The 14,506-nt window shown below is 39.8% G+C and overlaps 1 protein-coding gene across 1 annotated transcript in view; it reads left to right on the top strand.

Annotated features, from left to right (window-relative positions):
* LOC134649764 (uncharacterized) overlaps nucleotides 1-14,506 on the top strand; it is a 127,537-nt gene that overhangs the window by 56,967 nt on the left and 56,064 nt on the right. Inside the window, exons 9-16 of the mRNA XM_063504594.1 lie at nucleotides 227-516; nucleotides 970-1,118; nucleotides 2,534-2,697; nucleotides 6,812-7,142; nucleotides 7,775-7,923; nucleotides 9,941-10,051; nucleotides 10,457-10,598; nucleotides 12,156-12,362. Of these exons, the coding sequence (XP_063360664.1) occupies nucleotides 227-516; nucleotides 970-1,118; nucleotides 2,534-2,697; nucleotides 6,812-7,142; nucleotides 7,775-7,923; nucleotides 9,941-10,051; nucleotides 10,457-10,598; nucleotides 12,156-12,362 (1,543 nt within the window). The remainder of the gene's footprint in view (nucleotides 1-226; nucleotides 517-969; nucleotides 1,119-2,533; nucleotides 2,698-6,811; nucleotides 7,143-7,774; nucleotides 7,924-9,940; nucleotides 10,052-10,456; nucleotides 10,599-12,155; nucleotides 12,363-14,506) is intronic.

The raw sequence follows: 14,506 nt of genomic DNA, 5'->3' as shown, positions 1-14,506 counted from the left end.
ATTATATCGACATTATTGGAGAGGTTACCACATGAAAAGACAATGTACCTACTTAATTAGGTATTTAAGTGAACAGCTTTATATATCATTGTCACTAGATAATTATGTAACTGTCCACCCGGTACTAACTTTCTATATAAAATCAGTCCTGGAACTGGGAATTCCATGTTCTCGCCATACAAACTCAGTCCCGTGTACATTCCCTAATTTAAATGCTTTTTTTCAGATGACGCAGTAATAACCGGCCACACTGTGATCCCCCTTCCCAAACTCCCCAGCACCTTCGACGAAGATCTCTCCCCCATCTACCAAGCCCCGTCCCCTCCCCCCTACCCCGTCCCCTCCCCCGTGCTCCCCGAACCCGCGCCCGCGACAGACAACTCGCGCCAGTCTCCCATGTCCACCCTGGAACGGTATCGGACCAGGACCAGGCCAAGCAGGATACAAACCGTGGATTATAAGAATGAGGAGAAGTTTGTGCTGGATAAAGCTCAGCCTGAAAAATTGAATAAGCAGGTAAGAGATATTCAAATATACGTGGTGATACGTTTTAAAAACGACGAAGCCTGTTGCGGTTATCATCATTGGTTTGTTTTGGACGAAGCATGTTGCTGATTTGCATTTGTGACCTGACGAAGCCTGCGTTGTGGATATTTAACTTCTGTATTTGCTAAATATAAATGCATTTTGTACATATTGCTATTTATGACGTTACATATTAGGATCTTGCTAAGACATACCTACTTTAAAAAAAAACACAATACTTAGTTACTTTGTTTACCTATTAAATTCGAACCCTAATGGATGTCACTTTCATATGCATGTCAGCATACCATCATTGAACATGTTTCTCAGTGCCTATATTGAGTTTAGCTCCAAAGTTTCATGATATTTAAAGCTACGATAAATGTTTGAATGCCGCTTACCTAAAAATAAGATTGACTATTGTAAAGCTTCTTATATTTTCAGAACTCTTTCATCAAATCGTCAAGCGGCGTAGTTTCCCCGACGACCGTGTCGAGCAAGGAATCGAGCCCGTCATGCAAGAGCGAGGAGAGCCACTTCGGCAACAGCAGCGCTTGGCAGAGCCATGCCGCCGGCGAAGCTATGGCCACCAGGTTAGTCGAGAAAACAAGTTTAAATTGACAGCTGTAAATAGGGTTGCCAGATGGTCGGGATTCGGCGGGATTCTCCCGATTTTAAGCATGTGTTCCCGATTCCCGACCAAGTGAAAATTGTCCCGAAAAACAGCTTCACTATAACGTGAAACAATAATTTCAAGTTCCGAACTGTCGTCGAGCGAGCCGGCGACGCGCTTCGAGCCCGTCAGCGCGCGCGCCCTGGCGCGCGTGGCGAGATTGGGCAGAGCAGCTGACGTAGTGCCAATAATGTAAATTATCGTTGTTTTTAATACAATTAATTTAATTTGAATAGTTTTTTCCCGACTTAAGGCCCAAGATCCCGAAATAAAGATCTCTATCTATCTATCTCTATCTCTATCTCTAAATTGTTATTTTTTTTTCCGATAATAGCGCCTTTCGATCTGGCAACCCTAGCTGTAAAGCATTGAGTCGAGCCTGTCGTCTATCTAAAGACTTGGAGATGTAAAGATGGAACAGCGCTTGACGTAAGATCTTGCACCAGTAGTATGTGAAAAACACAGACAAGACATCCTCCAGACCATAGAGAAAAAAATACATAGAGTGCTCACTCCATACATCGGTTCAGACTATTAATTTCAGTGTCTACATCTAGCATCGAGTAGCGGAACTATCAGTACTGCTACATGACAATAGATGTAGCACCGACCGGAAAGTCTTATCTCAACAGCATAAGACTTTCCGGTCGGTGCTACATCTATTGTCAAGTAACAGTTCCTACTGATAGTTCCGCTACTCGATGCTGATAGTTCCGCTACTCGATGCTAGATGCTAATAGTCTTTTTGGTACTAAAACTGATGTATGGAGTGAGCACTCTATGTATTTTTTTCTCTATGTCCAGACTGAGCGTAGTAGCGCTACCCGCTCTGCCACAAATATACGGTAGTTTTACTCCATCTTCGAGGCAAAGTGTATTTGTGTGACGTCCGTGTCTTTGAACGGACCAATCATGGCACGGTGCTCGCTCACTTCGTCCTCCGCACCCCAGTATTTTTGGCAGCATCGGTTTCATGAAATAATTGCTCTAAACTCCGTCTAGAGGATTCCTAGTCTATGGTGAAAAATAATACATCCTAATTCTATCATCTAAATCTTTATAAGAAAGAGCGAGTTCTCCTGATACAGGTAATATATACTTACAAGGAGGACTCAGATATAATTGTTTTCAAATTGTATTATGTTTAACCTAATAAACTTTCTTCATTTTCATTTTCATTTCATTTTCAATTCATACAGCAGCAGATCAATGAATAATACTTGGTCGAGCAAGGAGACGAGCTCATCATACTAGTATAAGTACGAGTATGTATAAGAGTATTAAGAAATTATGGCATCGCAATAAGACCAATGAATAATTCGTGTGTTCTTTCAGATCTCAAGACGACGTGTCCATCGCGCTGAGCGTGTCGAGCTGCGAGGACGAGAAGTCGAACCCGCCAAAGACGATCGTGATCGACGACCCGCCCGTGCCGCATCCGCTGCTCATGAAGTCGCTGACGCTGAGCCAGCACGACTCGCTGCGCGGGACCATGATGGGTTAGTTCAAGTTCCAACATCATTACTCTTAACTGATTCATATCTGGGAGACCCAGCGAGCAAAGCTCGGAAAACATATAAAAACTCAAATTTCCCAGGGCGATTTCGAGCTTGATTTTTCGCCCCCAAAAACCCCCATATAGTAGCAAATTTCATCGAAATCGTTAGAGCCGTTTCCGAGACCCCCGAAATATATATATATATATATATATATATATATATATATATATATATACATATGCTCGTATATAAATGAATATACTAGATTTGTGGACCTTATGTTTTTGCAATATTATAGTCTGTGCGGAAAGAGAAGAGTCGTAAAATGTATTGGATCCCATATATATTTCACGACTCCCCTCTTTCCGCACAGACTCTAAAATATTATTCTGCCGTTAGTGTTGTTATAAGAGTAAAATAACGTTAGGTTTTGGTAATCAATAGTACATTGTGCAACATGGGGCGTAAGTTAAATATTGCAAACGAGAGCAAGTTAATTCGCGACGGCTTGCCGGAGCGATTTATAGACTCGAGTTTGCAATATTATTACGCCCCGAGTTACACACAATGTTTTTCATCACACTTGCGATACAAAAATGAAGTACAAAGACAAAAAACTGTTAAATATGGTACTAGAAACTTAATTACTCCCTAGGGAAAACGCATTTTCTATTACTCCCGCTAAGCCTGCCTGCAATTCCACATTTACTTAGCGAGTGTGATGAAAATATATTTTTAGTTTTTGAAACATGGTGACATTGCTACGATTGAAGTAACAATAAAAATAAATTAATACTTCAATGTTATTAAAAATCCATCAGTTTTGACAAATAATGGTAAAATTATGATAAATTGCCTATTGTCATTGCCTAAAAAAATACTGAAAACGATACACGAGCATAAAGGTTTAATTTACATGGTGAATGAAGAATTGAGGCGGGCGATGCCAATGTCAATATCCTTGACTGTTACTTACACTATTCAAATGTAACCTTAACCGACATGATTGTACTTGATAGTAGCACTCACCCAACCCAATCAAGTAATCAAAATGAAAGTAGGAAAGCAATTTTTAAATTTATTTTTAAACAAAGACAAATCACAAAGTTGTTAATACTAAATAAAATATAAATAGCTCTATACTTGGATCTTGGCTCTACATATTTAAGTATATGTAGTAGCCGTTGTACGGTTTGTACCAGATGAATGCGGCGTTTCGTGTGTACCAAAGATTTCCATTGGCAGGATTAGTTCTTAGGAGTCTTAGGTAGGACCCAAGGATGATTTAAGAAGTGGAGAGGAGTGGAGTGGGCTCTCAACTTTATCTTGATATATCTACATTAGTTAAACTACTAGACTAGGCCAAGTTTGATATCGTTTTCTTATAACGGGATGCCGAATTCAATTATGGTATTATATTGACACCGATCCGTACCTAGTAAAAACATATAAAAAAACAAAAAAATAAAATCACGCTTCAACCGCTGAACCGATTTACTTGAACTTTGTTATAGAGATAGTTTGAGTCCCGGGGAAGGATAGGTATAGGATAGTTTTTATCCCAGAAATCATCCATTAAGGAAATTGCCCCCCATCATGCATCAAAAATTGACTCAGCAGCGTTTTTTAGGGTTCCGTAGCCAAATGGCAAAAAACGGAACCCTTATAGATTCGTCATGTCTGTCTGTCTGTCTGTCCGTCTGTCCGTCTGTCTGTCCGTCCGTATGTCACAGCCACTTTTCTCCGAAACTATAAGAACTATACTGTTGAAACTTGGTAAGTAGATGTATTCTGTTAACCGCATTAAGATTTTCACACAAAAATAAAAAAAAGACAATAAATTTTTGGGGTTCCCCATACTTCGAACTGAAACTCAAAAATTTTTTTTTCATCAAACCCATACGTGTGGGGTATCTATGGATAGGTCTTCAAAAATGATATTGAGGTTTCTAATATCATTTTTTTCTAAACTGAATAGTTTGCGCGAGAGACACTTCCAAAGTGGTAAAATGTGTGTCCCCCCCCCCTGTAACTTCTAAAATAAGAGAATGATAAAACTAAAAAAAATATATGATGTACATTACCATGTAAACTTCCACCGAAAATTGGTTTGAACGAGATCTAGTAAGTAGTTTTTTTTAATACGTCATAAATCGCCTAAATACGGAACCCTTCATGGGCGAGTCCGACTCGCACTTGGCCGCTTTTTTAGTTATCTGGGGGCACGGCAGTGCCCCCGCCAAGTCGAGCAAAACAAAGAGGCACGGCCGTAGCATCCTTTTCTCGAATCTTACGATTACAGGTGAGGCTTCGTTTGATTCGAACAGGGATTCAGTGAGAATCTTGAAATCCAGCAGCCTAGGGTGTGGGTTGTATTATTAACGTCGTTATAGAAGGCGATCGTACCGCTAGATACCAATCCAATACCTTTGATCTGATCAGGCACCAATTTATTCGAGATATTCAAATCATTAAAGCGGTAGACCCCTTTCTTAACATCACAATTTCTCCCAATATTAATACGGTACATATTCAAAAATTGTTTAAACATGAAATAGTTGCATTTTAAATTTGCTATCCTGTACCTCCAAAGGATGTGTTGTCCTATTTCGATGCCGAATCGGAACGTGCCCCTCTTATCATCTCCTTTGATGTCTTCTTTGATTGTAACATTTCCTCTTCCCATGGTAATTCCCTGGCTAGTGTTGTACAGTTCTATGTTAACTGCGAAGGGACTGTTGTCCACGTACGGTAGATCGGGGTTGGTACAATCCTCATTGCTTAAAATGCTTAAATATTGTTCTGCAATTATGATCTTAGTGTACGACAAAATAATAGTTAACATCGAAAATATTTTTATTCTTTGAGCACATGTCATCATTGCTACGAATTTAGTACGAATACCTAGACATACCTAATTAAGTTTGATGAGTTGATGGATAGATTAGTAGATTACTGCACTTAGTCTGTGTTTCCACAAAAGCTGTGGGAGGATGCGTAGCGAGGGATGTATGTACCTATTTGTCATGAACCAATGGAAACTCTTCATTGACCTATCCTCGCTCAGCACAGCTCTAGTGGAAACAGCTAAGATTTTTGTATATACAAAACAAGTGAAGAATGTGAGCGAGGAATGTGATGCAATGCAAGGTACGGACGCGAGCGAATAACATTAAAGAACTCCGTTCCCGCCTCACCCGCACCCCGTTCACTTATTTAATTAAAAGGAGCCCGATACACACCGCCGCTACACATCCTCGCACCGCTCAGCTACCTCGCACAGCTTTGGTGGTAACGCAGCCTTAAGTCATTAAAAAACCATCTGCACGATGAGTTATTGAGATTTATATTTCCATTGCCATACATAAGTCATCGCCATTTTATTATTTTATTCAATAATTGTAGGTGTACCTACCATTATTTTATTCAATAATTGTAGGTGTACCTACCATTATTTTATTCAATAATTGTAGGTGTACCTACCTACAGATGTAGTGCATAATGGTTTTCCATCGTATTTTCTCGGAAACGATCGTATTTGTCATGCTACTTCAGTCAACCTCAGTACTTTTTGTACGGAGACTGACTGAATTAGCAAGACACGTTCGTACGTTTCCGTGAAAAAAAAAACGATGGAAAATAATTAAAAAACTACATTATAGCAGAAAAATATGACGATCATGACAAGAGGATATTAGAAACCCGTCACGCAGGAGGACGTTGGCGTGAGTTTAAAAATATGTAATATATCTATCTATTAGTGTTACATGTTTTGCATACATAACACTTGCGGGGAAATAAATCAATATTATAAGCCTCATTCGAAATCTCGACGTAATCAATTCAAATTATAAACTAATTTTAAATTAAAGTAAATACCACTTAGGTCACAGAATAAATAATAGTACTAAGTACAGAAGACTCACTCTCTAACAAAACGCGTCTGTTACGATCAGCACAGATATGGCCGCTAGGTGGCGACAGCGCCACGCGCGGCTTATGGCTTTCCCCAAAATTGGGGCCGAACGGATGTACTTTTAGCTACCTGTAGCAAAGCGACGAAATCGCGGAGTGAGACACGCCTGCTTAGGTATAATAATAAATCTGTTTACAGGTTCAATGTCAAGCTCCAACTACAGCACAACAAGCACTTGCACAAACCAAAGCGTGGACCACCACCTGACGCTCACCTTAGAAGAGTCCAAATTCGACATATCGGCCCTAGAGATTTCCACCCAAAGCCTGTTGGACGACGAGACATCTCCAGCGGACAGCCTTATATCTTCCACCAGTACTAGCGACTCGGTGAACGAGCTGGTGGTTGAGAGAGACCCGCCGTCGATCTCGTCGGCGTATCAGACAGCCAACACTAAGACCAAGTCGCCGGAACCGGCCGATGAGGATGCCGTGGATGGGGAGCTGTTGCAGACCGCTAATGAAGTTGTGTAAGTACCCTAATATTCTTAATCTTTTTCCAGACTTAATTTATACAGGGTGACCTTAGCCATTGGACAAACCCTGAAATCCCACCTAGTGTTACTTCTCAGGAATGCTCTAACGTTAATATTTTTTTAATTGGAACAAAAGATAGAAAAATAAAATTTCAAGCAAAAGTTATTTCCAATAATCAACAACAAAAAGAAACATACTGTATTAATAATTGGCAGTACTTTTGACAATTTGTTCGAAAATGTGCGGCAATGATGACATTTGAACATTGAACTTGAACTTAGGTATAAGGAATGTAATGACTTAGGCTAGTCCTGTAAAATTGCATTTTGCGTTAAATAAATAAATTGAAATTGAATTGAATTGTCAAAAGTCAGAATCTTATTAGTGACATAAATAAAATAGATAATCAAAAAGGTCGAAGAAGGTTTCATACTATTACATCAGGAGCTACTAAAACATACAGGCTCCAAAGAAAAAAATCGTAACGATTGTTATGATACTTTGTATACTGGTTCTAAATACCCTAATGCATACGTACATTTCGGCTTTGTCCAATGGCTAGGGACACCCTGTATATTATAATGTTGAATTTATTGTGATTTTAATATACATTTTTTTTCATCAGCGTGGAGACTAGGAACGGCGAGGACAGCAAGAACGTGTCGCCAGAGTCACCGGGCACGCCCACACACGCCTCAGGGTCCTTGTCGCTGTCGGACGGCCGGGATTTCTTCGACGACGAGATCGCCGACCAGCCAGCCCTGCTGTTCAGGAGTAAGTACCAGCAACTGCTTTTAAGTTCTCTGTAAACGCATAGTAGATGCAATGTGGCATGTACACCCAGCCGCAAAATTTAATGGTACACTTGAATGAATGGCATTCTTTGGCATCTTTAATGTTTTTCGCTCGCGTCCGTACCTTGCATTGCATCACATTCCTCGCTCACATTCTTCACTTGTTTTGTATATACAAAAACCTCGTTCCGCTTAGCTGTTTCCACTAGAGCTGCGCTGAGCGAGGATAGGTCAACGAAGAGTTTCCATTGGTTCATGACAAATAGGTACATCCCTCGCTACGCATCCTCGCACAGCTTTGGTGGAAACACAGACTAAGTGCAGTAATCTACTAGTCTATGTCGCTCTCGGACGGCCGGGATTTCTTCGACGATGAGATTGCCGACCAGCCAGCCCTGCTGTTCAGGAGTAAGTACCAGCAGCTGCTTTTAAATTCCTAGTAAACGCAAGTATGTAGATGCTATTGCATGCTACTTACACTTGATGAATTAATGACATTTATAATGTGTCCCTGCAATTTGCAGTTCGCTGTGCATCTACACAGAATTTGACAGAATACACACGCTTCGGGGTCCGTATCGCCACAGTACACTAAGAACAGTAGTGAATCTAAGGCCGCTCGGCAAGTTATTTACCTACTCTTGCGTTGGCGCTTAAGGTTGTCACTTTTATTTTTAGTTAAATATTATGCGTTTATGAGTAGCACTAGGTTTCTAATTATATAATATAATGAAATGTTCTATCAATTCATAAATGAGGTATAAATTAAGGCCGGTAAGAGCAGGCAAATGCGAGCGTACTCGAATGCGCGCGATCACAGTCGCGGTACGGCCCACACTGCCGCCACCGTATTCCCCCATGGTCTAATAAAACATGGTCTTCTCTTCCCAGAGTGTCACTTGCCTACGTCACAATAACATTGCCACTTTATTTCAACATAACATGTTACATGGGTACATTATATCTATGGTTAATAAGTTAAAATATTTCTTTATAATTTTCATTTATATGTATTTTATCTTAAATTTTACAATAACACGTCATTTTTAATTATTCGTTAGCAATATCTTCCGATTCACGAAAGAAATTTCAGACGTTCGGGTAATTCTGTTTACACTACTGGCAACACAGGATAGCGCTGTCACATTTGACAATCCGCCATGTTGTCCCTGACCGTCATCCTTGTCGAACGCGTGTTAATTGTTATTTCCTTCTCGCTCAGTGTCAGCAGTCGCAGTGTTTTCCAAACTTTTCACGTCGTAAGCTTGGTAATTAATGTTTTGTTACGAAAATGGTTGGCTGTTCTATTCGGAACTGTAAGAGTAGGAGTGAAAAGGGCAGTATAGATTTGTTTTATTTTACTATGTTTCTACATGAATAACTTAAAATTAATGCCGTTAAAATAATTTTCACCGTTGGTTAAAATTCTCCCACATTTTAAAGTTTGAGAACCTGTAAACAGCATGATGACGTAGGCAAGTGACAGTTAGGTCATTCGCGAATCTCGGAAGAGAGTACCAGGCGGAGTATATTATTATACCATGGTATTCCCCCGTATATTATGCGAATGTGTGCGTGGCAGCGCGTGCGTACACGGCGCCCGACGCGCACGCATACATTCAAGCCGGCAGTGGCACATTTCTATGAAGATTCACTACTGTTCTTGTACTGTGGTATCGCTCTCGGATGTATGGGATTTCTTCTACCATTCGTGTAAAAATATTTTCCATGATGACAATAATCCAAGGAGGAAAATGGGGACTATATTTATATGGAGAAGCGGTCGTCCCCTTTTGTCTTCATTCCTTGCAATAGAGATGACTGTTGATAGACATGACATGACCACAACTACCTATTGGTATTAATTAGCCTGTGAAACACTAGGACGTTTATCAAATAACTCTTACCTATTTGTCACAGGTGCATTTGTCGCTGTTATTCATACTTATCGTTATATTCATTGCAGGATTGTGATTATAAAATATGTTTGTCTACAGAAAACAACGACGGGAGCCCGCCAAGCAAGCAGGAATCTGATAACGGCAAACAGCTGAGGAGATCCAGGGAACGCATCCCCGCGAGTCCTTTAGCCCAAAGAAATCGTAAAGGTAGGCAAATTGTCACCAATAAGATGGACCGATCAAGTTAAAGGTCATCCACTGCTTTCTACACGGTCGTCAAGACGCGTTGGACAGAAACCGGTGGAGGCAAATCATCTGTTCCAGATGCAACCCTGATACTGACCACGATCTTCAGACATGAGGGAACGACCAGAGAGAGGCAAATTGTAATTTTATCTGTGGCTAAAATGTAATGAATGATAAGATTTACTTAAAATATTGACATGATGACAATATCTGAAGTATGTACTATTATGGGATATGCATGAGATCTTGCATAAGACACACTACACTACAAATATATTTTTCGATAAATTGTACCTACTTACAGATTTCTTTGGCTATGGATCTTAAAAAGTTAAAATGTCTTGAAAAGATATTATTTTTTATCAGTGAACGGGTTGCGGAATGGCGGCACAGAACGAACACCTTCTCTGGACACGTTATCCAGCCTGGCGTCTGATGACCTGATGATGGACAATGACCTCGCGCGATCCGTCACCAGCCTGCAGAGCGTCGACGATTACATCGAAAGGTATTAACGCCCTTATTCATTAAACTTTACAAGCCTCAATGTTAATAACCATTTATTTACAAACAAGATATATACAGTGGTATTACTAAAAGAAATTAAAAACTAGCCTCAATTAGTTAATTTATGTTTATCCCTTTCTTATAAACACAGAAAACTAAACATTCAGATATAGAAAGTCAAAATGATAGACGATTAATAGCTAATCGAGGCTTGCAGCGCGTTTATGAATAACTCCAGCATTATTATTTACTATAGTGAACGAGAACGGGCTTCGAAACAGCTGACACTCTTACGGATCCAATGAAACCCACACTTAGGTACTTACCTGATTGAAAAACCAAACTTCCGTGTAGGTATGCTCCGTCGCCTAAATTGAATAACTAACATTTCTGATAGTTAAACAGCGCCTGAAATAGGTATAAGGTGCCTTTAAATTTTGTTTACGTAAATAAGTATAGATATAAGTAGGTATAACTTAATAATGAAACAGTCTCTTACGCCCTGATCGCTGCACGGCACGGTGTAGCACCCTTTCCTGCTACATCGGCTCGAAACCCCTCGGACTTCGTGAGCAAACCGTAGAATGATAACTTAAACGAACTTAATTTTATGTTCAATTATAATATTGCTGTCCAAACTAATATCGCAACTGCGACGTCGGTCAAAATAGAGTCATTAAGTAGAAATCCGTGGGATGATTGTCTATAAATGGATATCAGTGGGAGACGTTGACATTATAAAATGTCAATGTAATGTCGTTACGGACTAGTGACCATAGAATGCCAGTTGTCCTATTAAAATACTACTATATATTATGTTCTTTCTACCACTCTTCAACTATTTCTAATTAAATTCTAAAATTAAAATATTGAATAAGGGAAGTTCGCCTTTGTACATTGTACCTATACTTTCTTCTTAATTGTATCTTAACCTATCTTATGTACAGTAAAGTGTTTACATACACATACATATATATTCTGTAGTATGTATCGTAAACGCCATAGAAATAAAAATAAATGCTATTAATATATATTAACTTCGCTGACATTTTTCCTCGCGTGTTGTCTTTGAAGTGGCGGTTCCATTTTACTTCACGACAGATGCCGTTTCTTAATGGCGGAAACAAGGAAGCTCGTTTCCGCCAATTAACACAGTTCTTCCTTATATTTATCAGCATCTCATAGATGTTTAATTTATATCGTCCTTTATTTATACCCTTTTGGACGATATATGGATGAGATCTGGTATAAATCTCGCAGTATTAAGAAAGAGAAATTCGGGATTTCGGGCCATACGAGTTTCAAGTAGGTAGTCAAAGCAAGTTTTCCCAGGAAAAGCTAATTTATCTTAGGACACTAGTTAGTTTGGTCCAAAAAAGCTCATGCCGATTCGAGCAAATTAAACCAAATTTTAAATCGACCAATTACAAATTTACACTTTTGCTTATCGATTAGCCTTACTACGAGTACCTACTGCTTTCACACTAGGTACTCGTAGATGACTGTTATGTTATGACTCGTACATGTGGCTAAGATACAATTTGTTTCTACCCACCAGGCTAGACAGTTCTCTACGCAGCGGTCTCAACTCCCTGGACGAACGGCAGCTCCGCCAGGAGCTCTCCTCGTCCAAGACCGCCGTGCGCCAGTGGAGTCAGCTGCTCGAGCAGAACAAGTTCCTGGACCGTCAGCTGGCCGCTATGGCGCAGGGCAAGAGCACGACAGAGTCGCTCTCCGCCAGCAACACCAGCCTGTCCAACATCGGGTGAGTACTGAGTAGTTACATTGATCCGCCAGCGCTTATAGATGGAGGCAGTGGTGGTGGCAAAACAACTTCCTGGATCAGGGCAAGAGCACGACAGAGTCGCTCTCCGCCAGCAACACCAGCCTGTCCAACATCGGGTGAGTAGCTTTACATTGATCCGCCAGCTCTTAAAGATGAAGGCAGTGGTGTCTGCTGGAGCAAAACAACTTTCTGGATCAGGGCAAGAGCACCACACAGTCGCTCACGGCCAGCAACACCAGCCTGTCCAACATCGGGTGAGTAGTTACATTGATCCGCCAGCCAATGGTGTCTGCCGGAGCAAAACAACTTCCTGGATCAGGGCAAGACCACTACAGAGTCGCTCTCCGCCAGCAACACCATGAGCCTGTCCAACATCGAGTGAGTAGTTACATTGATCTGCCAGCCAGTGGTGTCTGCTGGAGCAAAACAACTTCCTGGATCAGGGCAAGAGCACTACTGAGTCGCTCACGGCCAGCAACACCATGAGCCTGTCCAACATCGGGTGAGTAGTTACATTGATCCGCCAGCTCTTAAAGACGGAGGCAGTGGTGTCTGCTGGAGCAAAACAACTTCCTGGATCAGGGCAAGAGCACTAAAGAGTCGCTCGCCGCCAGCAACACTAGCCTGTCCAACATCGGGTGAGTAGTTACATTGATCCGCCAGCCAGTGGTGTCTGCTGGAGCAAAACAACTTTCTGGATCAGGGCAAGAGCACCACAGAGTCGCTCACGGCCAGCAACACAACCCATAACATTAGGTGAGTTTATAGTAGGTACCTACATATGACACATTCACAGCCTTTAATCATGTGATCGTCCGTATACGATATATTTATGTTTTGAAAAAGAAACACTTTTTGGATCACCATTTGATTCAGAGAAAATGTCTATTATTTGCCTACTATTAAGTTGAATCGTTTATATTTTAAGCGCTAGTTACACAGTGTCAGAGCCTAATCCAGACGATTTAGCCGTAAGCGTAATGCTTTTACGTAACTCATATAAGTCATGTAGGCCAAGAATTCCTACTCGTACATATAGCGCTAGCGGTTCGCCAAAAAACGCTGCAAATGGTGTTAAAGGTATGACAATCAGTACGGTTGATCTTTAGGACATTTGAAACAATTTGACCCGAAGCACCAACAAATAAAAAAGCGAGAGGTGTTATGAGTGTTATGACGTCATCTTTTTGTATGGAATAAAAAAAAATGTTTAGAAACCTATCGTGTGTGGTACTAAACGAAATGGCTTTCTGAGCAGATTCTAAAAATATATCACATCATTACATTTCAATCATTTAAAAAAAAATTAGTATAATAAAAATAATTTTTAAAACATACCAAGTTTGGGCTTCTCCAGATACAATACCTACCGATAATGTTTTTTTGTAAAATATACCTCAAATTATACCTAATAGTAATATCCTCATATCTAATCTTAATAAAGCAAATTAAAAAATATTATATTTAGTATTTTTTCTTAATATGTCAATTTTACAAAGTGTAATTTAGGTAGGTAGGTATACAAGCTATTTAAAGAATTTATTTGCATTCTTGTATGATTATTTTCTATTAAGATTACGGCTACTCATTGTCATACATATCAATCAATATAAACAACTTGCTAATGCTATTGCTATTTCAACCAGACTAGAAAACAATTGATTCATATTGGAATTTACACAAAAACAAATGAAGGAAAACAATAAATCATCGCGACGTGGGCTATAATTATTATGTCCTGAGTGTACAGACATTTACAGACCAACGACTTAATTCAGTGCAAAGTCAATGAATAAATTAACAAAGTATGAAAGTTTTTATTCATGTAACCGCAAAATTTTGGGAATTTCAAGTAAACGATAACAGTAATTTCTTACGCAACATTGCACTACATTGCATTGCAGTCTAAAGCCAATTGAGAAAGTGTAATAAAAGTATTTTCGCTTGTAAAAGTCAGCATAAATTGTTACTTATTATACTTTTATTTAACATTTTGGGAAAAAATTTCTACAAGCCAACAACGAAGTTTAGCTTTACCTTTGTTTAGCCTGAACACTTCTTTAGGTTCCATAAACTTGATTGTTTATGGTCCAAACCTCAGAAAAAATATCATATACATACTT

Source organism: Cydia amplana, chromosome 7 (assembly GCF_948474715.1).
Source record: "Cydia amplana chromosome 7, ilCydAmpl1.1, whole genome shotgun sequence".
Taxonomy (NCBI): domain Eukaryota; kingdom Metazoa; phylum Arthropoda; class Insecta; order Lepidoptera; family Tortricidae; genus Cydia; species Cydia amplana.
This window is presented reverse-complemented; position numbering and strand designations above follow the sequence as displayed.